The sequence below is a fragment of the Mustela putorius genome, unplaced genomic scaffold (assembly GCF_011764305.1).
Source record: "Mustela putorius furo isolate JIRA1106 unplaced genomic scaffold, ASM1176430v1.1 tig00003869_pilon_pilon_pilon, whole genome shotgun sequence".
Classification (NCBI taxonomy): Eukaryota; Metazoa; Chordata; class Mammalia; order Carnivora; family Mustelidae; genus Mustela; species Mustela putorius.
The window spans coordinates 36,558,612-36,583,336 of record NW_025422021.1 but is presented as its reverse complement, the minus strand read 5'-3'; the positions used below and the strand labels follow the sequence as shown (position 1 = coordinate 36,583,336).

The 24,725-nt window shown below is 45.0% G+C and overlaps 2 protein-coding genes across 4 annotated transcripts in view; one reads left to right on the top strand and one right to left on the bottom strand.

Annotated features, from left to right (window-relative positions):
* The first annotated feature begins 1,466 nt into the window (after positions 1–1,466).
* LOC101674734 (UDP-glucuronosyltransferase 1-6) overlaps positions 1,467–24,725 on the top strand; it is a 35,644-nt gene continuing 12,385 nt past the window's right edge. Inside the window, exon 1 of one of the 3 annotated variants that reach the window (XM_045066749.1) lies at positions 1,467–2,437. In XM_045066749.1, coding sequence (XP_044922684.1) covers positions 1,589–2,437 — 849 coding nt within the window. In that variant the 5' untranslated portion in view covers positions 1,467–1,588. Of the gene's footprint in view, positions 2,438–11,127; positions 12,047–22,837; positions 23,766–24,725 lie in introns of those variants that run through there. The other 2 variants (XM_045066748.1, XM_045066750.1) reach the window with 2 other exon arrangements.
* On the bottom strand, positions 10,175–18,595 carry LOC123387985 (dnaJ homolog subfamily B member 3-like). The gene is made up of 2 exons (XM_045066751.1): positions 17,699–18,595; positions 10,175–10,600 (listed from the first exon to the last, which is right to left on the bottom strand). The coding sequence occupies exon 1, from the start codon at positions 18,461–18,463 to the stop codon at positions 17,729–17,731; it is 735 nt and encodes a 244-aa protein (XP_044922686.1). The 5' UTR covers positions 18,464–18,595; the 3' UTR covers positions 10,175–10,600; positions 17,699–17,728.

Sequence of the window (24,725 nt, the reverse complement as noted above, 5' to 3'; positions counted from 1 at the left end):
CTGTCTCGAAGCCTCCAGAAGGACTCAAGCCCACTGATGCTTTAATCTCGGACTTCTGGACTCCAGAACTATGGGAATACATTTCTGTTGTTTGGGCCAGCCACTGTGTGATACTTTATTGCAGAGACCCTTGGACGCTAAGACCCTGGGAAACTGTCTTGCAAAGTGTTGTGCAGACATCAGGGGTCCCGATGCTAGCACTTTTTTTTTTTGTTTTCGACTGCTGGCTGGCCAGTTGTTCCTGTCAAATGTCTTGTTACCTGATGCCTTCCCATTGTTTTATACCTCTACATTTTCTTCCCTTTTAATCTTCCCACCTCCTCTTCTGTCTCCTTTAATTCCTCCTATACTCTGGGGTTGACAGAAGGCAAAACTAGATCTTTCCCTTGCTGAGACGTTTTAGGTGTTACTTTCTGACCACCGGGGTGCACTTAGTTCATATCACATAGAACCCAGCTGCCTGATGACAACCAGAGGGAGCCCCTCCGTGGGACCTGTCCTGGGCACCCACAGATTATGAATTGACTTACTAATTTTCACGGCTCTTCCCCCCCCACCCCAGGAGGTGGTAGAGATGCCACTCCCTTTCGAGAGATGGGGAATTCAGGCACAGAACAGTGGGGCTGCACAGATTGGAAGAGGTAGGTTGACTCCAGAATTTTTGCTTTTAACCACAGTCAAAGTGGGAATTCTGGTTTTAGAGCATGTATCTTAAGGATTAGATTCTGTCTTCTGATAGAACAGGAAACTCACAATAATAGTGGTTTACCCCAAAGAACCCAAGGGGTGGGGAGGGGCCTAGATCAGACTCCTCTATGTCCATTCAGCTTCCAGCAGCCCACTTTTTTTTTTTTTAAAGATTTTATTTATTTATTCGAGAGAGAGATAGTGAGAGAGAGCATGAGAGGCGAGAAGGTCAGAGGGAGAAGCAGACTCCCCATGGAGCTGGGAGCCTGATGCGGGACTCGATCCCAGGACTCCGGGACCGTGACCTGAGCCGAAGGCAGTTGCTTAACCAACTGAGCCACCCAGGCGCCCTCCAGCAGCCCACTTTTAAATCCAGCGATGGCTGTGGTCACAAGGTCACCAGGAGGTGGAATGGGTAGCTCCGCTCTGTTGTTTCAAATCTTGAATTTGGCATCTGTTGACCCTTCCTTTCTGAACAACATTGAGGAAGAGGAGAAGCTCTAAGAGCTCTTAGAGTGTTTGTCTATGAACATCATCACCACGCGGGGGAATCCAGAAAGCTCAGGACAGAGGACTGCTACCAGCCTCCAGGAGCCTCCCAAGCTGTCCTCCAAGCATGACTAAGCTCGGGAAGGAGAGGCAGAATGGAGAGAAAGAGAAAATAAACCCAGAAGCTCAGGTGAAAGCCGATAAGAAACCTCATTGGGTCAAGTTCGCTGTGTGCATAAAAATGGTTAATTATTAATTTACGTTCTTTTAAAACAGGGCAAAATTCAGAGCAAGGAGAGGTAGGTAGGGGTTGTAAAGAGCACTGGTTCTTTCAGGGGAAAAGAGCCAGGGAGCCCCGAGGTTTAGAGAACGTGAACTGTTTATTCTTGTCGCTACCTGTCCTCTCCCCCAGATGACCTGCCTCCTCCAGTTGTTTAGGAAAGTTTTCTTCTTAGTGCTCTGGGGGGAGGTTGTAGGTGACAGGCTGCTGGTGGTCCCTCAGGATGGAAGCCACTGGCTCAGTATGAAGGACATAGTTGAGCTCCTCAGTGAGAAGGGGCATGACATTGTGGTGCTGGTGCCAGAAGTCAATTTGCTTCTGAAGGAGTCCAAGCACTACACAAGAAAAACCTATCCAGTGCCGTTCCAACAGGAGGAGCTGGAGAATCGGTACCGCTCTTTTGGAAACAATCACTTTGCTGAGAGATGGCTCCTGAACGCTGCTCAGATGGAATACAGGAATAGCATGATTGTTATTGACATGTATTTCACCACCTGCCAGAGCCTCCTGGAGGACACAGCCACCCTGAGTGTCCTCAGGGAGAGCAAGTTCGATGCCCTTTTCACAGACCCAGCCCTACCCTGCGGGGTGATCCTGGCTGAGTACCTGGGCCTGCCCTCCGTGTACCTCTTCAGGGGCTTCCCATGCTCCCTGGAGCATACCATGAGCAGAAGCCCAAACCCTGTGTCCCACATTCCCAGATGCTACACTCAGTTCTCAGACCAGATGACGTTCCCCCAACGGGTGGCCAACTACCTCGTTAATTACTTGGAGACCTATCTGTTCCACTGTCTGTACTCGAAGTACGAAGACCTCGCCTCCAACATCCTCAAGAGGGATGTGCACCTACCCACCTTGTATCAGAAGGGCTCCATCTGGCTCTTAAGATATGACTTTGTGTTTGAATATCCCAGACCGGTCATGCCTAACATGGTTTTCGTTGGAGGGAGCAATTGCAAGAAGATGGGGGTCCTGTCTCAGGTGGGTGGTTTTCTTTCTTTTTGATTGCTCTTTGTCTTTATGGGCAGATGCTGTTCTTACACGCTCAATCTTCCCTCACTCATTTGGCTCTTAAGCATCTGTCAGCTGGGAGGGCTTCCTGAGGAACGGGCTGCCAGGCTTGGAGTAGAGGGGTATGGATGGAGTCTGATGCTGAGGTTCTAAAAGATGCTGAGGCTTTAGATGAGGTAAACAAGAAGAGGGATCCTTAGCTAGGTCATCTGGGGGCAGTCACGGAACATAGAATAAGCCTTGGAAATTTTCAGTCTAAATCCTACACCCACCTGTTGAGGAAACAGGGGAAGGCTTGACCAAGCGGATGCATTGCTGAGAGGACAATCTATGTGGAAATCCATGCTTTTTTTTTTCTGGGACCCCAAAGCAGAGATCATCAAATAGCCGCCAGTTGACCAAATCTGCCCAGAGGCCCATTTTTTTATATGGCCCAGAGCTAAGAATGGTTTTTATATGTTGATCTTATTTTAAAATTTTTTTATTTTATTTGAGAGAGGGTGAGAACAGGTGTCGGGGGGTGGGGAGTGGGAAGTGGCAGAGGGAGATGGAGAAACAGGCTCCCTGGTGAGCGGGGAACCCAACGTGGGGCTTGATATCAGGAATCTGGGAACATGACCTGAGCCAAAGGCAGACACTTAACCGAGACACCCAGGTGCTCAGTTTTTATGTTTTTAAAAGGATGTTAAAAACAGCAACCACAAAGAATACATGGCAGGGATGTATGTGGCCCGCTAAGCCTACATATTTACTACCTGACCCTTGGCAGAAAAAGTACATTGACCTCTGACCTAAGGCAAATGTTCTTAGAAGCTTTCCTGACATATGGGGAGAGAGCCCAGAGCTACTTTGGACAGTTAAAAACGTACGAGTTCTTTGTTTTTGTTTTAATATTTATACCTTTGAAAGGCTTCAGGTCACTTTTTTCCCAGCAGAATTCTCTTTCTCAAAGCATTTTTCATCCAAAAGAAAGCCTCAGAGAGGTCCCAGAGACTCTCATCCCTCCTCTTTCACGTATGACAATTTCATCAGACAGTTGGCCATACCTCTGAGAATGGGCAGGGTCAGGGTCCATGAGCATAATTGGATTGGTTCCAGGAAGCATGGGGCATGGACTTCAAATCCCACATGCCTGGAAAATTTAACCAAGTAATTAATAAGCAAAAATGTCATAAGAAACATTTGGCATTAAGAAGGAAAAAAATCACAAAAAAAAGAAGGAAAAAAATCACATTTTTGGTACCTTTTATCCCCACCCTCTTATTTTTGCAAAAAGAATTTGACTTAGTCATATTGCAAAACGGACTGTGGTGAATGTGGTTTTTTTGGAGCACCATGAACTTATATTGGCATCTCAGCTGTAACCCAAATGTCCACCATAGAGAACCTTTTGCATTAGACCATATGTAATTATCAGTTTGTATTTTTATATTAGGAATTCAAGTGACCAAAATCAGAGGTTTTTTGTTAGATGATCAAACCATTTCAACACTCAGGAGAAAAATGTGTCCTTGACAGTGATGACAATGTTCTAGAATCCTACAGAGGTGGTCGTTGCAAACGTGATGAATGTACTCAATGCCTCTGAACTGTTCCCTTTAAAATCGTTAATTGTGTTATGTGACTTCACCTAAAAATATTACTTAAAAAAGAAGATACATCATAAATCAGGAAAACTAAAGACCTGATTCATAGCTGGAAACAAACCAACAACAGCAACAACAAAAAACCCCACAAATACTCCTCAGTAGGCAAATAACTTGATCAGTCAACACATAGCCACCATACAAGGGGCCACTGAAAGTTTGGAAACATATGTGGCTTCAGAAATAATCCAAGAAACTCAAATTAATAAACAAGGAAATTCAATTTTGCTCATCAAATCAACAAGCATATTTTATAGGTAACTTGTTGGCCTACCTACAAAACAAATATAATTAAGTTTCTTATTATGCTTTGGCTAATGTGCAGAGCCTTTTGAAAACCAGAGCTTGGTGAACACACCTTGCAGTAATGCTCTGATTCACACTCTGGTCCGATGGTAACGATAACTGGGTGCTGGTAGGCTTGCGTGTCTAACAAAGGATGAGATCACTCTGCAACACCCACCATAGCGTGACTGACTATAGCTCTTCCTGCCTCCTTGACCCTGGGCGGGACTCAACCACCTCAGAAGGCTTCCTTGTTGGTTTCGCTCAAGATGCTCCCAGAGAAGCTGCTCAGGCACCTGGCCAGTGGTTCCCACTGGGAGATCCCAGATGTCCTGAAGCCGCTTTTCCCTGTCCCCACTGAGGGCCTCCTCTCCAACCCCGTGCGCCCTGTCACCTGGTCCCTCTGCCTTTCCCTCTGCCCACAGGGGCTTTTCCCTCTGCCCACAGGGGCTTCAGTCCAGGCCAGATGCTGGCACACTGTCTCCACGGTCCTTGATTTTTAGTTGAGACTCATCTGCCCCATGGCTAATCTCTTTTCCTTAGGTTTCCAATATTTCCATTTTTAAAAGTTTTATTTATTTGAGCGATCTCCACACCCATCGAGGAGCTTGAACTCACAACCCTGATATCAAGAGTCAGATAATCTACCAACTGAGCCATTTTAGAAGAGAGTTTGATGTTACATTTCAGAATTAGAAGGGTTCTTGAAGCATTTTTCTTAGAATAAAGGAATTCAGAGATAAATTCTAGTCTCTTCCAGTTGCAAAGCAGAGAACTGCTCAGAGGTTCAGGGACAGGTTTTTACTCTCCCTTTTAGGGGCCATACGGACCTGGGGAGCTCAGGCTTCGGACGTGCACATCCTCTCTGCCTAGCCTGCTGTGGAAGGGAATGCACCAGACCCCAGCCCTAGCTTGAGCCTGGGTGGGAAAGGACCAGCTTTCCCTCCCCTGCTGGCTCCAGGGATCCCTCCTTTGTCCCCATTACATTAGAAGAGTAAGAACTATAAGACCTGGATTCAAGTCTAGCTGCGTGGTCAGGGTGGATGGTTTATCTCATTGTTTTTTCCTCCATCTGTGAAATGGGAACACTCTAGAGTCAGGGCTGGGGGCAGGGAAGATAGAGTTCATGGGAGAACTTTGAAGACTGTAAATGCAATACACGCAGGACAGGCTGCTTTAGGCTGGAGTGACAGGATGGAGGCCCCTCAGACAGGAAAAAGTCCAGTTTTCCCATACAGGAGCAAACCCATTTCCAGGCAAGCCAAGTGAGTTTCTTTAAGCCACCAGCTGCAGCAAGGGGCAGAGGCAGGGTAAGAACCCACCCCCTTGTCACTCCCCCACCTGGAGACCCCACGTTTGCCCGGTACTCTTTCTCTAACTATACCACACCTGGAGGGTAGCAGCCCCATGAAGGGAAGAAAGGAGGCGGAAGGATGACTCAGCAGATCTGAGGCATTTCTTCCTGGCCTCCTGGCCATGGGCTTGGGTCTTCTCATCTCAGAATGGGGCTGACAGCATGTGCCTCACTCCTCACAGGGCTGTTTGAGGGTCACGTGGGCAGTGTGTGAAGGGGCTTGGAAGACTATCAGGGGAAGCCATGGCCCTGTCCCTCTCTTCTCAGGACCTTCACTCAGCAAGCAGCCGGAACATTCTCTCTATGAGGTGATCCAAACAACATGGCTTTCTCGCATTGTTCTTTGGGGAGCATTTTCTCAGAAAACCAGATCCCAGCTCCTCAGGACTAGCTCTTCTATCCCAGCTTGTCTTGCATTCTAGAGTCATCTAGATAGTGGTTCTCAAACAGGGGTAATTTTGCAACCCTTGGAGGCAACATCTGGAGACATGTTAGGTATTGCAGTTAGGGGATGATAGGGTCTAATTTTAGAGGCCAGGGATGCTGTTAAAAATCCTTTATAAAGCACAAGATATACCCACACACCCACTCCCAACAAAGAATTATCTGTACCCCAATAGTGCTAAAGCTGAGAAATGCTGATCTAAATCAATGCCATGTGACTTTCAGTGACTTCTACCAGCAGGGCCCCAGCTGGGTGGTGAGGGGCCACAAAGATCCTTTGTTCACTCCCTGAGCCATCTGGTCTCCCTTCAGGGGTCTCTGCAAGTAATAGTCATGCAGGTTGCAGCCTCTACATTTGTTGGTTGAGCTGAGGATTGAATTCGAGGCAAGTCAGGGGCACAAAACCCCAAAATGCCAAGTCATTCTTAATTGGTACTTTTTAAAGTACACGACTTGGGCCAATGTCTGCAATGCCTTTTGTGGTTTGCTTTTCTTTCAAAAAGGGTTTTGAAATGTGTTTATTTTTATGACTGATCGGGCACGCAGGACATTTTGACAGTATTGTTTCTGTTAATAAGTAATTATCCAGAGTAGCTAAATGCTAGTAGGAGTCAGCATTTAAAAAAAAAAAAAAAATTCAACATGAATATCTGAAAAACTTGAACCTTGGTTGATTAATAATTGACATAATTCTAAGAGGATGAGATCAAATGGGTTTAAACAAACAAATAACTTGTGAGATACAAGTTATGGATCATACAATTCATTCACAGAAAGTTTGTAGTTTGGTGGTTTCTAGTGTATTTCTACCAACCATCACCACAATTGGTTTTGGAATTTTGCAATCACCCCTAAAATAAATTCCCACCCTATTAGCCATTACTCTTCAGCTCCTGGTAACCACTGATCTACTCTTCTGTCTCTTTGGATTTGCCTATTCTGATCATCTCATATAAAGGGGATTACAGAATATGTGATTGACTTTTTTAACGTGACATTTTTTCCGGGTTCATTCATGTTGTAGCATTACTTTTTATTGCTGAATAATATTTCCTTCTATGGATATACCACACTCCATGTATCTACCCATCAGCTGATGGACTTTTGGGTTGTTTCTACTTCTTGGCCATTATGAATACATGAACATTCATATTCAAGTTTGGTGTGGACTAAGTTTTCAATTCTCTTGGGTACGTACTGAGGAGTAGAATTGCTGGGTTGTGCGATAACTCTATGTTTTATCTTTGAGGAACTGCCAGATTGATTTTCAAAGTGCCTGCTCCATTTGCTTTTTTGTGGCAAGATACACATAAAATAAAAGTGTGCAGTACACCTGGGATGTATGCTATCACCACTACCTAGTTCCAGAATATTCTTGTCACCCCAAAAGGACACATACCTATCTATCTTTTAAGTACTCACTCTGCATTCTGCCCTCCCCAAACCCTAGTGATCACCAATCCACTTTCTGTCTGTAGATTTGCCTATTCTGGATGATTTATAGAAATGAAATTGTACAATAGGTGACCTTTTATATCTGGCTTCTTTACTTAGCTTCATGTTTCAAGGCTTATCCATTTGTAGCAGGTGTTGGTACTCCATTCCTTTTTTTTTTTTTTAAGATTATATATTTATTTGGTGGGAGGGTTAGAGAGAGACAGAGAGAGAGAGAGAGGGAGTGAGAGAATCCTTGAGCATACTCCCTGATGAGTGTGGAGCCTGACGTGGGGCTCCATTCTAGGACTCTGAGACCATGACTTGAACCAAAACCAAGAGTTGGACACTTAATGGACTGAGTCACCAAGGTGCCCTGGCACTTCATTTCTTTTTATAGCTGAATAATATCCCACTGTGTGGATGGACCACTGTTTGTACATTTATCAATTGATGGGCATTTTTAAAAAAGTTTTATTTATTTAGGTAATCTCTGCACCATACATGGAACTTAGAACTCACCACCTTGAAATCAAGAGTCACATGCTTGCCAGGTGCCTCTGATGCTGGACTTTTATGTCATCAGCTGATGGGTTTCTACTCTTTACCACTGTCAATAGTGCTGCTATGAGCATTCATGGACAAGTTTTTAACAGTTGTTTTCAGTTCTTTTGAGTAAAAACCCAGGAGTAGGATTGCTGGGTCAGATGGTAATCCTATGTGTAATTTATGGAGGAACTGACAAACTATTTTCCACAGTGGCCACACCCTTTTATATTTGTACCAGTAATGTGTGGATATTCCAGTTTTTCTACATCTTTGCCAACATTTATTATTTTGCATTAAAATTTTTTAAATTATAGCTAACCTAGTGGGCAAGAGGAAAAATCTCATTTTTATTGGCATTTCCCTAATGACTATTGATGTTGAGCATATTTTCCTATGCTTGTTGAGTGTTCTTATATCCTGTTTGGATGATAATATATTTAAATCCTTTGTGTAGTTAGAAATTTTGCTTTTGTTAGTGTTGTTGAGTGTTGGAGGGAATCATTGGGAGGATGCTCATGCTGGTTTACCTGGGGTCTGGGCTCAGGCAATTGGAGGTTTCTCAGCTCCTTCACTGTCCTTGGGATGTGTGTTCTGCCCACCATTCTCCAGTGGGAGCTGTTTCCAAGGATGTAGCCTTGAGAGAGTCAGTGTTATTGATGGTATACTATCTGACTCATATACATGACTGAACCCAGTTAAGGGCTCTATGTAAACTTTCAAGGTTTGGCAGGCAGGGGCAGAGATCTACTGGTATTGTGGCCACCCAAGACAAGCCTTGTGAGTAAGTTCTCTTGCTTATTACCCCTGCCACCCACCCTCTGGAGTGGCCTGCCTCTTTCTTCAGTCTCTCCTTGCCCTCCATGTAGGGTGGTCAGCTCGTGAGCCAACAGTTGGGAGAAACAGCCAGGAAACTGAAGAAATGGGCCTTGAGAATGAGTATCATGGGGGAAATCCTAAGTAGGCTGTTGACCTTTTTGCAGGGAGAGTGGCACGTATGTCAGATGGTATGGACCGCCATGTTGAGTATGGGGACACATGAAAACACTGGCTGGTTCAATGTACATGTTGGAGGCAGTGCCCAGAGTACACATTGGAGGAGGGGGAAATGGATGGCTATCCGCTCGGCGGGCTGCTACCATGGGCAGGTTGGTGGGCCACCGAAGCTCAGCTAGAGGCTGAAGAGGCTGAAGCTTGAGTCAGAAGGTTGGAAGGGCTGAGGTTGGAGAAAAAAAGCGTGTGGTGCCCACTGCTCTGTTGGCTTCAGGGCTGACAGACAAGGGTTGGGCACTGTGACAGGGACAACAGAAAGGGAGTACCCCTAGAGCTTTGGTCTGAGCTCTGGAAGGAGGCAGAAACCCCATGATGGGTAGTGGGTTGACTGAGGTGCTGGCCATTTTCTGGCTGTGTGGGTACAAATGGCATTAAGATAATCTCCCTGTTAACAGGGAGGAGCTGTACAGTGGTTGAGGGCAGAAGGATGAGAGGTGGGTGTTAAGAAGAGGAAGGAACGTTTACCCTGGCACTTGGCCACTCTCGGGCTCCTGTGCCATCCTGTCTCCATCTTCCCCTTAAGTTTCTGCTTGCTTTTGTTTGCTTCCCAGTGCCTTCAGACAGCATTAAGGAAAACAAAACAAAACAAAACAAAACAGACCATTTTGCAAGAGTTTATAATCATTATCTGTGGGACCATTGGTCTGATAAGAGCTACTCCTCTATCACCCTAAGACAGTAATGCTTCCAGGTGAATTTAAAAATATTATTTGGTCATGTTAAAAATCCCAGTGAGATTTAGTTTGGGTTTGCATTAAATCTATAGCTTACCTGGGGACAACATCAGGAGCATTACCATGTTCAATCTTCCCATCCATCATGTTGTATGTCTCCTTTTTTAATTTTATCTAGATTTATATCTTAAAGTGGTTAAAGAACAAAAATCTGAGTAAATTTGCAGATCTAATTGTCTTTATTAAGGATTCATGAATCATGCATCATCCCATCTAGGAAGTATAGGGGAGCTCTGAGGCATTGTATGAAATGAGGGGTTTCATGGAAGGAGGGTGTGGCAAGGAAGTTATCGGTGAAAGACCCCAGTCCCTAAACAGAGAAGACTGGAGAAGAGGAGTGGAGTTAGAGGCTGAACGGAGACTGGGTGACCGCTACCTCCTGTTCAGAAGCAAGCAGGCCCTGTGTGTGTGTGTGGGGGGGGGGGTGGCTGTCTGGTCCCACCATGTCATTGATCAGGGTTGTTGTCTTGCCCATTTACTCTTTAGGTAACAGCAACTCACATTCTGCGGAGTAAATATAGAATGCTCAACAAACCCTTAGGCTGTCCTCTCATCTCCAGTGCAGGATTCTTTGAGATATTTCCATATTTGACAGCTGCTTCAAGATTCTTCTTCCCTGACCATTGCAAGAGATGTCCTGGTGTGGAAAAGGAACAAAACCAAAGAGCTAGTACCCCCTCCCCCTTCCCTATTCAGAGAAAGCTGTCTTAGCAATGTTATATATTGGTTTGTGCACCATGGTCCCCACCAATGGGAGGAGAGAGCTTTGAGAGATTTCAGCTGAGGTCACATCCAACAGAGAGGTTATGCTTCGAGACCCGGGCATCGGTGACTCTTCAGAGCCCAGTCACAGAGCTTTAGGACACAGTTAACAGAGAAATAGGAGGAGATCAAATGAAATGGGCATCCACAGCCCTGTTTTGGGAATTGGATAAAAAGCAACAGAATGAATTAGAGTGTTCCCTGGAGAGAGCTGTCAAGTAGATGAGTTTTTCTGTGATAAGGGAGATTGATCTTTCCCTGCGTGGAAGGAGAAGGAAGGGGGGTGATGGTGAAAGCGAGGGATAGATCTAGTCTGTAATGATTAACACAAGGAGGACATGCTGCCTGCCAGTTACCCGATATTCTAAGTGGCTCAATGATAAGATAAAGACAAAGGAAATAAAGGTAGGAGACAGAGCCTGATCTGAAAAGTCAGCTGCTTTGGGCTTCTACCGACATGGCTGCCAGATTCCTGGTTCCCCTGCCCGCACTCACGGGGCTGTTGCTCTTCGCGTGTGTAGGACCCTGGGCTGAAGGTGGGAAGGTGCTGGTGGTGCCCATGGATGGCAGCCACTGGCTCAGCATGAAGGAAGCTGTGCAGGAGCTCCATGCCAGAGGCCACCAAATGGTGGTGGTTTCGCCAGAGTTGAGCCTGCATATCAAAGAGGAGGACTTTTTCAACATGACGAGCTATGCAGTTCCGTACACCCAGGATGAGTTTAATTACCTCCTGCTGGGCCGGAGTTACCTGATTTTTAAAAGAATGCCTTTTCTAACGATGTTTTTGGAAACTATGAAAAGTTTGAAAATTGCTGCTTTGGTTTATCAAAGGTCTTGTGAGGCCCTGCTGCGTAACAAGGACCTGGTCAGGCACCTGAATGCCAGTTCATTTGATGTGGTTTTAACTGATCCTGTTTACCCCTGTGGGGCGGTACTGGCTAAGTACCTGTCACTTCCGGCTGTGTTTTTTTTGCGTTCCATTCCATGTGACTTAGATTTTGAGGGTACACAGTGCCCAAACCCTTCCTCTTATATTCCCAGGTTGTTAACAATGAATTCAGACCACATGACTTTCCTGCAAAGGGTCAAGAATATGCTCTATCCTCTGGCCCTGAAGTACATTTGCCACATTTCTTTCACCCCTTATGCAAGCCTTGCTTCTGAGCTTCTTCAGAGAGAGGTGTCGGTGGTGGACATTTTCAGCTCTGCATCTGTGTGGCTCTTCAGAGGAGACTTCGTCCTGGACTACCCCAGGCCAGTCATGCCCAACATGGTCTTCATTGGGGGCATAAATTGTGGCCACAGGAAGCCATTGTCTCAGGTCTGTATTGGTGCTTATGTCCAATCAACGTTCCAAGTGGAACACTTTTGTTGTTGTCATTTTTTTTTTCTTTTTTTTATTTCCAGGTGCTTACTTATCTACCAGTTTTTCTAAGACTTCTACCTCTCATCCTCCTAAAAGTTCAGTGAGATAAATGTTGAAGCGACTCCACTGGTGTAGTAAAGGTTTGCAGTGGTCACCAAAAGAAATGAGAGGCAGAGGCATGGGTCTGTGGGAGGATTGACAAGCACCGGTGTGGGTTAGCTAGTACCATCCTTTTGCAAAGGCACCATCTTCGTGGGGCTGTGCAATTTTCTCAAACTGTGTAGGAGCAGAGATGCTGAGTTGTGAGCTGATCCATCAGTAGTCTTTGCTTGTGGGTGTTTGCTTGTTCAGTGGAGGGACAAAGGAACCAGCAAGTTGTGTTTATTGACATGATATTTTTAGTGGCCCTGTCTTGGAAGGGGCTAGAGTGTGATCTGATCACAAGAGACCTAAACACCTAAACACAGCAGTGTCAGGAAACTTGAATAAATTAAGTGGAAGTGAGACAATGTGCAAGAGACAAAAAGGGGTCTGTGTGATCCAAGAAAGAAGTAAATGAGTTCAACTTTTCAGAGATAGAGCTGTGCTGTGAAGGTTTCTGACCAGGAGTTATGACTGGGGTATGACATGGGGACGATCAGAGTTGGATTGCAGGTTGGAAAGGTCTCCTACTTGGGATGTTGAAGTCCTCAAAGGAGACAGTGGGAGGGAAGTCAGACTATGAGCCTATGAACCCAGTGAAAGGGGGGTGAAGTGATGAACAGAATAGGATCTAAAAGGGAAGGGTATGTTAGGAGAAATCAAGAGTTGGACACTTGACCTACTGAGCCACCCAGGTGCCCCTCTACCATGTATTTATCCACTCACCTATTTTATTTTATTTTTTTAATCATCCATTCTACTGATGGACATTTGGGCTTTTTCCATAATTTGGCTATTGTAGATGCTGCTGCTGTAAATATCAGGGTACATGGATCCCTTCAACTTAGTACTTTTGTATTCTTTAGGTAATTATCTAGTAGTGTGATTGCTGGATTGTAAGGTAGTAAGGTTGTTCTATTTAAAAATTTTGAGGAAACTCCATACTGTTTTCCGGAGTGGCTGCATCTTTTAGTTTTCCTTTGTGAAAATATTCTCTGGAGTTAATTGCACTGGTTCAAATTCTCACTCCCATTTTTCTGGCTGAATGGGCAGGTGGGCAGGTATTACCTAAATATTCTGGCCTCATTATTGTCACAATGAGTACACAACAAATATTTTCTCTTACCATTATTTAGAAAGTACCCGGCAGGACAAGGTATGTCATCTGAAGACCTTTAGATATGTTTGTGCTAATTTACTGGGTACATGAGGGATCATTTATACCTAAATTCTCAATTATTATATGTGATAGGCACACCATTATCACTTTTGTTCCACTAAATTCTTTTTTACTTTGAGATCTTGTCACTCTTACTTATTTGGTTTATCCTTAAATGTTACTTCTTTAAGTAGTCATGGAAATTTTCTCCAAGTATGAAAGATCAGAGTCGAAGTCTTTCATATTTTTTCCCCTTTTCTTAAGATTTATGATGGGTGAGGGGCATCTGGGAGGCTCAGTCGTTAAGCATCTGATTCTTGATCTCAGCTAAGGTCTTGATCTCAGGGTCATGGGCTCAAGCCTCACACTGGGCTCCAGCTGGGCCTGGAGTCTACTTAATAATAATACAAAAATTATGATGGGTGAAATTGTTTTATTGGTTTTCTCAAAGAAATAATTTTGGGAATTGCTTATTCTTTTTACTAGTTTTGTTTTCTATTTCATTAATCCCAGCTTGCTTTTTAGTAATGATTGTCATTCTTGTGTCCTTTGGTTTATTTTATAGTTATTTTTCTAATTTTCCTTGGCTAAGCATTAAGTTCCTTTCTGTTAAGAGTTTTCTTAACAACGAAGCATTGAAGTTCCTAGAACATTTTTTATGTCTCCTAGGTTTTGGCATAAATTGTTCATATTTTCTTTTTCTTTCCTTCGTTCTGTTTTTTTTTTTTTTTTTAAAGATTTTTATTTATTTGATAGACAAAGAGAGATCACAAGTAGGCAGAGAGGCAGGCAGAGAGAGAGGGGGAAGCAGGCTCCCCTGCTGAACAGAGAGCCCGATGTGGGGCTCGATCCCAGGACCCTGAGATCATGACCTGAGCTGAAGGCAGATGCTTAAACCACTGAGCCACCCAGGCGCCCCCCTTCGTTCTGTTTTTGGTCATTTAATTTTCTGGTTTGGATTTCCTCTCTAAGTCCACAGTTATATTCAAAGTTGTTTATTCCCTCCCACAGCTATCTCTTATTTTTTTCTAATTATTCTAGGTTTTAATCAGAGAATGTTTCTTTTGAAGTCCCTATATTAAATAATTTAGTAGGTTTTCTTTGTGGTCTAGTATAGAATTGCCCAATTGACCTATAATGCAGGCTATATATATAGTTTATTAAAAATTAGTAGACAGGTTACCAAAAAAGGCAAAAAGAGGGCTAAAATTTTATCTTATTCCATCAAATATATCTAAAATGTTAAACTTTCAACACATACTCAACATAAAATTTTAATGAGCTATTTTACATTCTTTTGCTTCCATACTAAGTCTTCAAAATCTGCTATTTATTTTACACTTACAGCATATCTCAATTTGGACTGGTCACATTTCAAGTGCTCAGTAGTCACGTGTAGCTAGTGGCTCCTATATTGCATAAGATATGATTAGCATTTGTAAATGTCCCATAGATACACCTAAAAAAATGCTTATTTAAAATTTTTATTTAGGGTGCCTGGGTGGCTCAGTGGGTTAAGCCTCTCTCTCTGTGTCACATAAATAAAAATCTTAAAAAAAAAAGCTTTAAAGAATTTTATTTTAAAAAAACTTTAATATACCCAATTCTTTTTTTTTTTTTTTTGAAAGATTTTATTTATTTATTTGACAGAGATCACAAGTAGGCAGAGGCAGGCAGAGAGAGAGGAGGAAGCAGGCTCCCCGCTAAGCAGAGAGCCCGATGCGGGGTTCGATCCCAGGACCCTGGGACCATGACCTGAGCTGAAGGCAGAGGCTTTAACCCACTGAGCCACCCAGGCGCCCCAATATGCCCAATTCTTAAAATGATGTCTTAAACTACTTCCTTATTAACTAGTGCACTCCCTGGGAAAGTGCTCTCTCTCCCTGGAGAGAGTCCACGGTGGGGTCCTGCAGATGCTCATCTTTGCACCAGAGGAAGTGTTTTCCCTACTCTGAAAGCCTACTCAAGCCTTTCCATAAACAACAAATACTGATATACAGGACTGTGATTTTAGAGCTATTTTTAAAAAGCGGTTTTCAGTTTTGAAAATTCTTTACATAAAATGCTTTCTATTCTGCAAAAGGGAAACTCTCCACCAGATCTCTAACTGAATGCTGTTCGCTGCAACAAATGCTGTTAAAACCCCTGGCATCCCCCAATCTACTTTCTGTCTTTACTAATTTGACCACTCTAGGTACATTATATAAATGGAATCATAGAGTATTTGCCTTTTTTTGACGTATTTCACTTAGCTTATGTCCTTAAGACTCACTCATGTTGCAGCGTATGTCAGTTTCCTTACTTTTTAAGGCTGAATAATATCCTTTAGTATGGATTGACCAAATTTGCTTATATATTCATCCATTGACTTGTTTGTTGCTTCCACTAGAGCCGTTAAGATCCATGACCTCTGGGGCGCCTGGGTAGCTCTGTCTTTAAGGGTCTGCCTTAGACTCAGGCCATGATCCCAGGGTCCCAGGATTGAGCCCCACATCAGGCTCCCTGCTCAGCAGGAGGTGTGCTGCTCCCTCTCCCACTACTTGGGTTCCCTCTTCACTGTGTCTCTGTAAATAAACAAAATCTTAAAAAAAAAAAAAAATACATGACCTCTGAATGACCCTCCCTGCCCCCATGCCAGTCTTACTGGACCCAACTGAAGACTTTCCTGACCAATGGAGACTTATGTTAACCAGCTGTATAGACACAAATGCACTTATCCTGTCCTATACAGAGTGGTGATTTTTAATTTCTATCACTTCAAAACTCAACGTCCCTTCCCTCCTTGCTCCTTCTCCCCTCCGCACCAACAACTATGAATATCTTCACTGGTGTGTTGTTCCCTAGCCTGGCAAGCAAATAAACTCATTTTGTTTTTTTTTAAAGCCCCAGTAGTCTGTTTTATTCTGATAGTTCTTGTACAATTAGTGGGTGAGAAGCACTGCCTGGGTACCTCAGTGACCATGTGAGGTAGTTTTAACAGAGTCTGTGCCCTCGTGGGACAGTAGTGGCTGAATCCTATATTCCTGCTGCATGTTGTTCACATGCCATTCCACAGGGATTGGCCTTTACAGATATCAAATTCGGTTTCATATATTCCTAAACAGTGTGCTCAAGTCACATGACCTTCCTGTAAGGAAGGAATGTGCTGCATTTTTAGTCTGTCTAGTTCAGTTGCCTTTTTGCTCCAATGCCTCGTGCAAACTTTCCCTTAGTCATGACCAAAGGGGATGGCACACTTGTGATGGACAATCCCAACGCAACTATACCCGAAGTGGTTTCCACTGGGTATAGTTCCACTGTTTTCAACAGAAATGTACTCTCAGATGTATGCTGCCTCACCCAATTACTACTCCAAGCTTTCCAATAGTCTTGGCTTTGTCAACCTAATTTGAAACAAGATACATCCTGCACACAGCAACAGGGTAGTTTTGTGTAGCCTTAGAGAAGTAACTTTCCACATTTCTATCAACCATAGTTGTAGAACCAGGTTGGGTGGGTAGAGGCTAGCAATCAGATTTCTATTTGAGTCATCACTACTAGTTTTTTTAATTGCTCAAGTAACCTGAATAAAGTCCATTTGATGCTATTAAATAATCATGTAACTGTGAGGAATTCACCTATGTATTTTGCTCAAGCCTTTGGAAGGAACACGTTCCTGCTTACACTGACTTCAGTCTCCTGAAATGGATTTCAGACTTCCAACCTCCATATCTATAAGAGAATAAATCTACATTGTTTTAAGCTACCAAATCTGTGGTAATTTGTTACAATAGCCGTAGGAAATGAATACACCCACTTTGCCAGGTTTACCTGTTTCTTAAAAAGCCTAGGTTTATTATATTTAAACGGAAAACTCTTACTAGTCACCGGCGTCTATGTGGGACTAAAAACCATCCTTAAGCCAGAAGTATTAGTGTGTACACATCTTTTACTATAATGTGGTGAAAAAAATGGAAGTAAAACGATTTATCTTGGCAAGGTCAACTTCAGAGAGAAAACTACCTGGCTCACATTTCAAACAAAATGGAAAGGCAAGGTTCAAGGTGCTGTAACACTGTGTCCTAGTACTAGGAAATAATCACCGTCTGCCTGGGGATTATGTTTAATAAATAGCAAAGTGCATACAGATATTTACATAAGTTTTAAAGAGAATCAGAGGTCCTATTCATGTGGTCCCAACAATAACAACAAATAGGCATTGGCATGACTGTTTATAAATTCTTCAGTACAGTTGTTCTGAAAGTAGAGTTCCCTTGCAATCTTAAAAAAAAAAAAAAAAAAAAAAAAAAAAAGTGCTATTTCCTCACCATGTGCTCTAAGTTGAACGTGGACTGGAATTACTTGGTGTCAATGCGCAGCAGCTGCTCTTTGCCATTTATTATCAGGGACTTCAACTCTCCGTCTTCTTCCACCTCCACCCTTTCTTGGCCATTCTCAATGATTTTCTTGGTGGTGATTTTTTTGCCATTAACGATTTCGGTGGAAGTCGACATGGATTTGAAGTTGCCGGTCCCACCACTACCACAACACATGGAGAAGGAAGAAAGGCCTCCGTTCCCCAGGGAACCAAAGGAACTAAATCCCGTATCAAAAGAAGAAAAACCACCTCCAAAGGCTGGAAATTCGCTGAAGGCGGAGAAGAAGGGAGCGGTTCCTCTGCTTCTGCTTCCCCGGGAACTCCTCCGACCGCCCATGATGTTCTCTAGTGGGTCTCCGAAGAAGTCGAACGAAAATGGGTCGCGGCCCCCAAAAAACTCCCTGAAGACCTCGGCCGGGTCGCGGAAGGTGAAGACATACTCGAAGGGGTCGCGGCAGGGCCCGCTGCCCCCGCCGCCGCCCCCGCCGCCGCCCTCTACTCCAGCCTCGCCATACCGGTCGTAAACGTCCCTCTTCTTGGTGTCTGACAAGACCTCGTAGGCCTGGGCCACTTGCTTGAACCGCCTCTCCGCCTCCTCCTTGTTCTCAGGGTTTTTGTCGGGGTGCCACTTGAGCGCCAGCTTGCGGTATGCCTTCTTGATGGCCTCTGATGACGCCTGGCGGGGCACGCCCAGCACCTCGTAGTAGTCCACCATGTCGGAAGGCCCGGCACGGTCCACAGCCACCGGCACGACAAGAGGTGTGGGTGGCTGCCCCCGGGGCACGGGCCCGAGTGCCCTGCTAGCCCAGGCCACCCGGAAAGGGCGCCCTTGTGACGTAGCTCACATCTCATTGGTGGAGACCGCATCCCAGAATGCACTGCGGGGGCCTTGCCGCGCTTCCGACGACGAGGGTCGCTGTGGCGTGTTTCGCACGGGGTTATGGGGGCGGGGTGGATGCCCCGCCCAGCCCTGGCCCCGCCCAGCCCTGGCCCCGCCCAGGCGAGCCGTGCTCTCCTAATCTCTCCGAAGGAAAAAGAGGAAGTTAGTGGGAGTAAGGGGGTCTGGGGCTGTGGCTTTGCTAGAATAGGCCTTCCGTCAGGTTCTCCCTCCGCCCGTGGGGTTAGAGTGAGGGGTGTGTGTTTTGTCTGAGCCTGTGCTCAAGGATAGCCATATCATTGGTCCAGAACAGGAGTTCTCCGGTTTTGTTTCTAGGACCCTTTTGCTCTTTTAATGTAGGTTTTATCTATCAGTACTTACTCCATTAGAAGTTAAAGCAATGAAAAAAATTCGTTAGCCAATTTAATAGCAATGAAGCCACTACATGCTAACATAAATCATATTTTTATTATTTATTTGAGAGAGCGAGACAGAGAATGATAGTGCTCCCAGATGTGCGCGTGCGGATGTGGGGGAGGGGCAGAGGGAGAGGAAGAGGGAAAGAATCCCAAGCTGACTCCACAGTTTCATCCTAGAGCCTACATGTGGCTGGATCTCAGGACCTGGAGATCATGACCCCCAGCCTAAATCAAGAGTCCTGTGCTTAATTGACTGAGTCACCCAGGAGCCCCAAAATAACTTCTTCAAAGCAAAAAAATTAGTGAAGAGTGGCACATCCTACATTTTCCACATCTCTCTGGTTTGAAAGAAGAGAACGGGATTCTTCTGCCTGCTTCTACAATCCATCTATTGCTATACCACAGGTTATGTGGCCACTGAGAAACCACTGTACCCTTAAGAGAGCATGTGAGGGGCGCCTGGGTGGCTCAGTGGGTTAAGCCTCTGCCTTCAGCTCAGGTCATGATCTCAGGGTCCTGGGATTGAGCCCCACATCGAGCTGTCTGCTCAGCAGGGAGCCTGCTTCCCCCTCTCTCTCTGCCTCTCTGCTTACTTGTGATCTCTCTCTCTGTGTCAAATAAATAAATAAAATCTTAAAAGAAAATAAAAAAAAGAGAGAGAGAGCATGTGAGTGTAAAAGCCAAATATCATTATGGAAATAGTTTGACTTTTTTGCAAAATTCCCCTAAAAAATTTTTGGGTATCCCCAGAGTGTCTTGGCCCATAGCTTGAGAACTCCTTGTCTAGTGTATCAAAACGATTAAAACTTGCCGGTCATGCTTGTGGTGGTGTGGGTCAATCTTGGTACCGTAATTATTTCCAGTAAAACTGCTATACAATGACCATAACTTTCTTTTTGGCATTTTTGGACATCTGACCTCTCTCTGCCTTCTTCTTATTCTCTGACACTTTATTTTTTGCTTTGATAAATGGCAAGGTAATACCAATAAAGGTCACTTAGTTCTAAGAGGAAAATGATTAACCAGTGAACTCTAATATTTCATCATAAAGGGCAGTAGATCCAATGAGGCACTCTATGTCTCTAGGACAAACTTCATATCACCCTGAGGGGCCAAGTACAATCCTGGAGCTGGCTTTTTGTAATCATGCAATAAACAGTAGTAGAAAGTGGATTCATAGTAGAGTCTAGCGTGATAAAAGCCACATGGGAAAAGTCTGTTTGGGGAAGGTCAAGTGATCCAGAATGAGTGGAGGGAAAGGGGCAGAGAGTGAGGGGTCAGGTGAAAGGAGTGGCGAGGAGTAATGAGCTTGGACAGGTAGGTTGAAGGCCCATTCCAGGGAATTTTGAGGGAAAGGCTGAAGTCTAAATTTTATTCTGGGTCCTAGGAAGCTGTTGATCAAGGCTTCAGGGATGGTGGCGGGGTGGGGCAGTGCAGGGGGGCAGCTGATGCTGGGACCAGAATGAGTAGATACGGGTTGGGGGCCCTGGAGGACTGTGGAAGCTGGGTCTCAGAGACAGAGCATTCAGCACGTGCTTGCTTGGATATGGGGGCCTAGAGCAAAGGAGAAGAGATGAGTCCCATCTATACAAAAACATTTACTGAGTGCTTACTGTCTGCAAAGCCATGGACTGGCACCCAAGCGAGTGATTCCAAAGCTGAAACCCTGCTTATAAGGGCAGAGTCATGTCCCCAAAGCATCCAGGAACACAGAAGCCTCAAAAAGTCCTGAGGCTCTGCGTGATGTAGGAAAGTCATAAAATCATCGCAGTGGTGACTGTGTGTGTTCACAGCCCTTTTGCTCTGGGTAATTTATGAATGAACTCTTATGACACTGAGAGTTCGGATGAATTATTGCTCTTAATATTTAAACTGGACTGTGAATTTCAGAATTGCAGATAGGGGAACACCAGTGGGTTGAATAGCATTGCTGCCCCTCTACCCACCCAGAACCTTAGCCCAGGAGACGGAAAGTGCTTGGGGTAGGGTGGGCTGTGTGTGAGTGGGAAGCTTCTGAGTACATGTATGTTTAAGCATGTGTGTGTGTGTGCACCCATGCATAAGCACATGTGACACTGGAGGTCTGTGGAGGAAGGATAGTGGTACAGGGAAAGAGGGACTCTAAGTACCAGAATGAAGGGGGCCCTGTGAATATGCCCCACAGGACATCAAAACTTTTTAGACTTAGCAGTTTCTCCATGACCTTCTTATCAAGTCCCCGAATATGGGTGGTCAGTGACGTCCATGGTCAAATTATTGAGATCTGTGCTCCCATCCTGGGACTGTAGTGTACAGCAATGGACAAAGAACAGGGTGGGATGATCCGTTCTGTCTGCGCTCAGATTTGCCTTTTCTTCGGGAGGGGCATTTCTGTTTGGGACTACCATACTTGCTCCCTGACCCTTCCCTTGCTCTTTTGGGGGCACCAGCTAGTGCTGGGCATGACTGGGTGAGCACATCTGCCTTCTCCCCATTTATTTTGATGGGGTAGTGACTGTGGGGGGATCACAGCTTTACTTCTAGCTCCTAACCTGCTGTAAATGTCGAACCTGGCCCTAAGATCCAGATAGTGCTAGAGGCCATGGGGAGTTGTGGTTAAGAGCGGGGTCTCCATGCTCTGACACTCAGGGCCTGCATCTCAGCTCTGTCATTTAGTAAGCACAGAACTCTGGCAGCCCTTTTTCTCTCTCTGAACCTCAGTGTCTTCCTTCCTAAAGTGGGAACAATACTATCTGCCTTTAAGGGATATTTTAGGGGATTATGTAAGATGCTTGTGACATGCTTAATACCTTATTTGATACCTGGTACATACTCCACACATCCATGTTCTTATTGGTTTTGTTCACCTTTCCCCTTTGCTGCAACCGGGTCATCAGATTTTCTCAGTGTCTGCCCTGGCGGCTGTCCTAGCGAACAAGCATCCCTCCTGAGAGAGGCCCTCTGCGCATGTGCACTCGAGTGGGCCTCCCTCCCGCCATTCACTAGCTGGCAACGTTCATCTGCTTCTTGACATGCTTCACAGCCCCTGACGCGCCTGTTTATCTGCTCATATTGCCCGTCTGTCTCTTCTGATGGAGCCCAAGTTCTGGGGAGGCAGGACACTCGTTTGTGGTGGTCTCTGCCGGCACCCCGAGGCTCTGTGCCGTGTAGGACAAAATAAGCATTTTGTTGGATGAATGCGTCAAAATGGTACCACGTTGGGCAAGACCCTGAGTGACCCACGAGGAAGGACATCCCGCAAGGCTGCGACGGACCAAAAGCAGGCTTACAGCGTCATGTTCTCCTCTTTCTAAAAGGCACATTCTGCTTTCTATTTCATTCCTGAAAAGAAGTCTAATTTGTCACCACATAGCCTTTTTTCTTCCCCTCTTGGTCCATGGAAATACTCGTTTAATGCATTCAACGATGCTGGGTCTGCTTTCCTTTCTCTGGCCCCTCAAGAATGTGATTTGAGTGGTTGGTAAAGAATTCCAGTGGTGAAACTGTTGTTGCCGGCCAAGAAAGCTAGTTCACTGACTGGGATGGGCATTGGGTGATGTACGGAAGTGCTGAATCACTATATTGCACACCTAAAACTAATATGACACTGTATGTTAACCTAACGAATTAAAATAAAAACTTAAGAGCAAATAAATAAAAAACAAGAATACTTGGAAAAAAGAAAAAAGAAACCCGATAAAGTCTGTCCTTGTTACCTCTAAAGGTGAACTTCCTGTTATTTTCAGCTGACTAACCGGTTATAGTCATGTGATACAATCAACCATTAACTCTGAGTATAGACTGGTTCTTGTGACAGGAAAGTAGGAGAGGGCAAACTTTTGGCAAGAGAGAGTCTTGGTAGCAAAGGCAGGGGAACCATGGCAGCAAGGTCCCGTGATCCATCTCCGCTTGTCCTGGGCCTGCTGCTGTGTGCTCTGAACCCCACTGTGTCCCAGGCTGGGAAGCTGTTGCTGGTCCCCGTGGATGGTAGCCATTGGCTGAGTGGGCTTGGGGTTATTGAGCAGCTGCACCAGAGGGGACATGACATGGTAGTCCTAGCTTCCGAGGCTTCCGTGCACATTAAAGAAGGAGCGTTCTACACCTTGAAGAGGTACCCTGTGCCATTCAGAAGGGAGGACGTGGAAGAAGCTTTTATCAAACTCGGGCACGGTGTCTTTGAGAATGAGCCTTTGCTGCAGCGTGTGGTCAAAACGTACAAGAAAGTCAAGGAGGACTCTGCCCTGATTTTTTCTGCCTGCTCCCACTTATTGCACAACAAGGAACTTATGGCCTCCCTGGTGGAAAGCCGCTTCGATGCCGTGTTGGCAGACCCTTTCCTCCCTTGTGGCCCCATCGTGGCGCTGTACCTGGGTCTGCCTGCTGTGTTCTTCTTGAATGCGCTGCCGTGTGGCCTAGATTTTCAAGGTACTCAGTGCCCCAACCCACCATCTTATGTGCCCAGGGCTCTGTCCCTTAACTCAGATCACATGACCTTTTTACCACGGGTGAAGAACATGCTCATTTTCTTGTCAGAGAGCTTTCTGTGCAATGTGGTTTATTCCCCGTATGGAGCACTTGCCTCAGAAGTCCTTCAGAAAGATGTGACTGTCCAGGACCTGATGAGCTCTGCATCTGTCTGGATTCTCAGAAGTGACTTTGTCAAGGACTACTCCAGGCCCATCATGCCCAACATGGTTTTTGTTGGTGGGATCAACTGTGCCGGCAAAAACCCACTGTCCGAGGTGTGTATTTGAGGGGGAACTTTACAAGTCTATATCCTTGCAAGGACTTTGGATGGATGAACTTGCCCCTGATATATGCCCAATGAGCATGCTGACATAGTCTCAAATGCCCCCTTCTGTTAGTTTCTGCCTTACAAATCTCCCAGGTCTGGCTTGTAATTTACATCAGTCTTAGGCATCCTCTTCTGGGTTGTTTCTTTGTATAGGACAATTTAGGAAAGTATACTTTGGGCGTTTTTTCCTTTGTGCTCCAACAAACAGTAATCAATTAGATGTGACAAAGGCTAATCGATATAAGCACAGAACAACGGGTGTAGAGTTCTTACAGAGAACACAAATCTGCAGTGTGCACCTTGCCCTTGATTGGGTCAGACACACAAGGGTTGAGACTGCTGAAATAATTCTTTGATGTCTATAGATCCTCATGGCAAAAGTTGCCTTTTTGTTTCTGGTTAAAGATCCAGTTGCTAGATATTCTGATAGAAAGCTGGCTTCTGTGATCCCTTCTCTTCTAATGAGTAAATATCAGGCAATCAGATTCTGGCACTGGGCAGAAAGGTCCTGAGTTTCATTCTTTGCAATGCTGATGATGAATTTTTTTTTCCCATGCAGAATTTGAGGTATGCAAAAAAGTAGCATTTACATCCTCTTCCAAATCTCAGTGGAGGTGACACAGAATAACAGGAGAATCTCTGTCAGATGAGGGATTGGGAAGGATTCTTCAAGGAGGTGACATTTCAGTGGGCATTCATTTATTTTTCAAGTATCGGTTGAGGATTCACTGGTAGCCTAGGTACTTTGCAGGTGCTAAGTCTGGTTCCTGTCAAGGGACTATTATCACCAATGGAGAGCACTGAATCTTATTCCCAGAGTGACTCTGACGTGACTCACCTCTTAAATGATCATGTCATTGTCACGGCAAGGAGAAACTTTAGATAGCAGAAAAAAACACCACTTGAG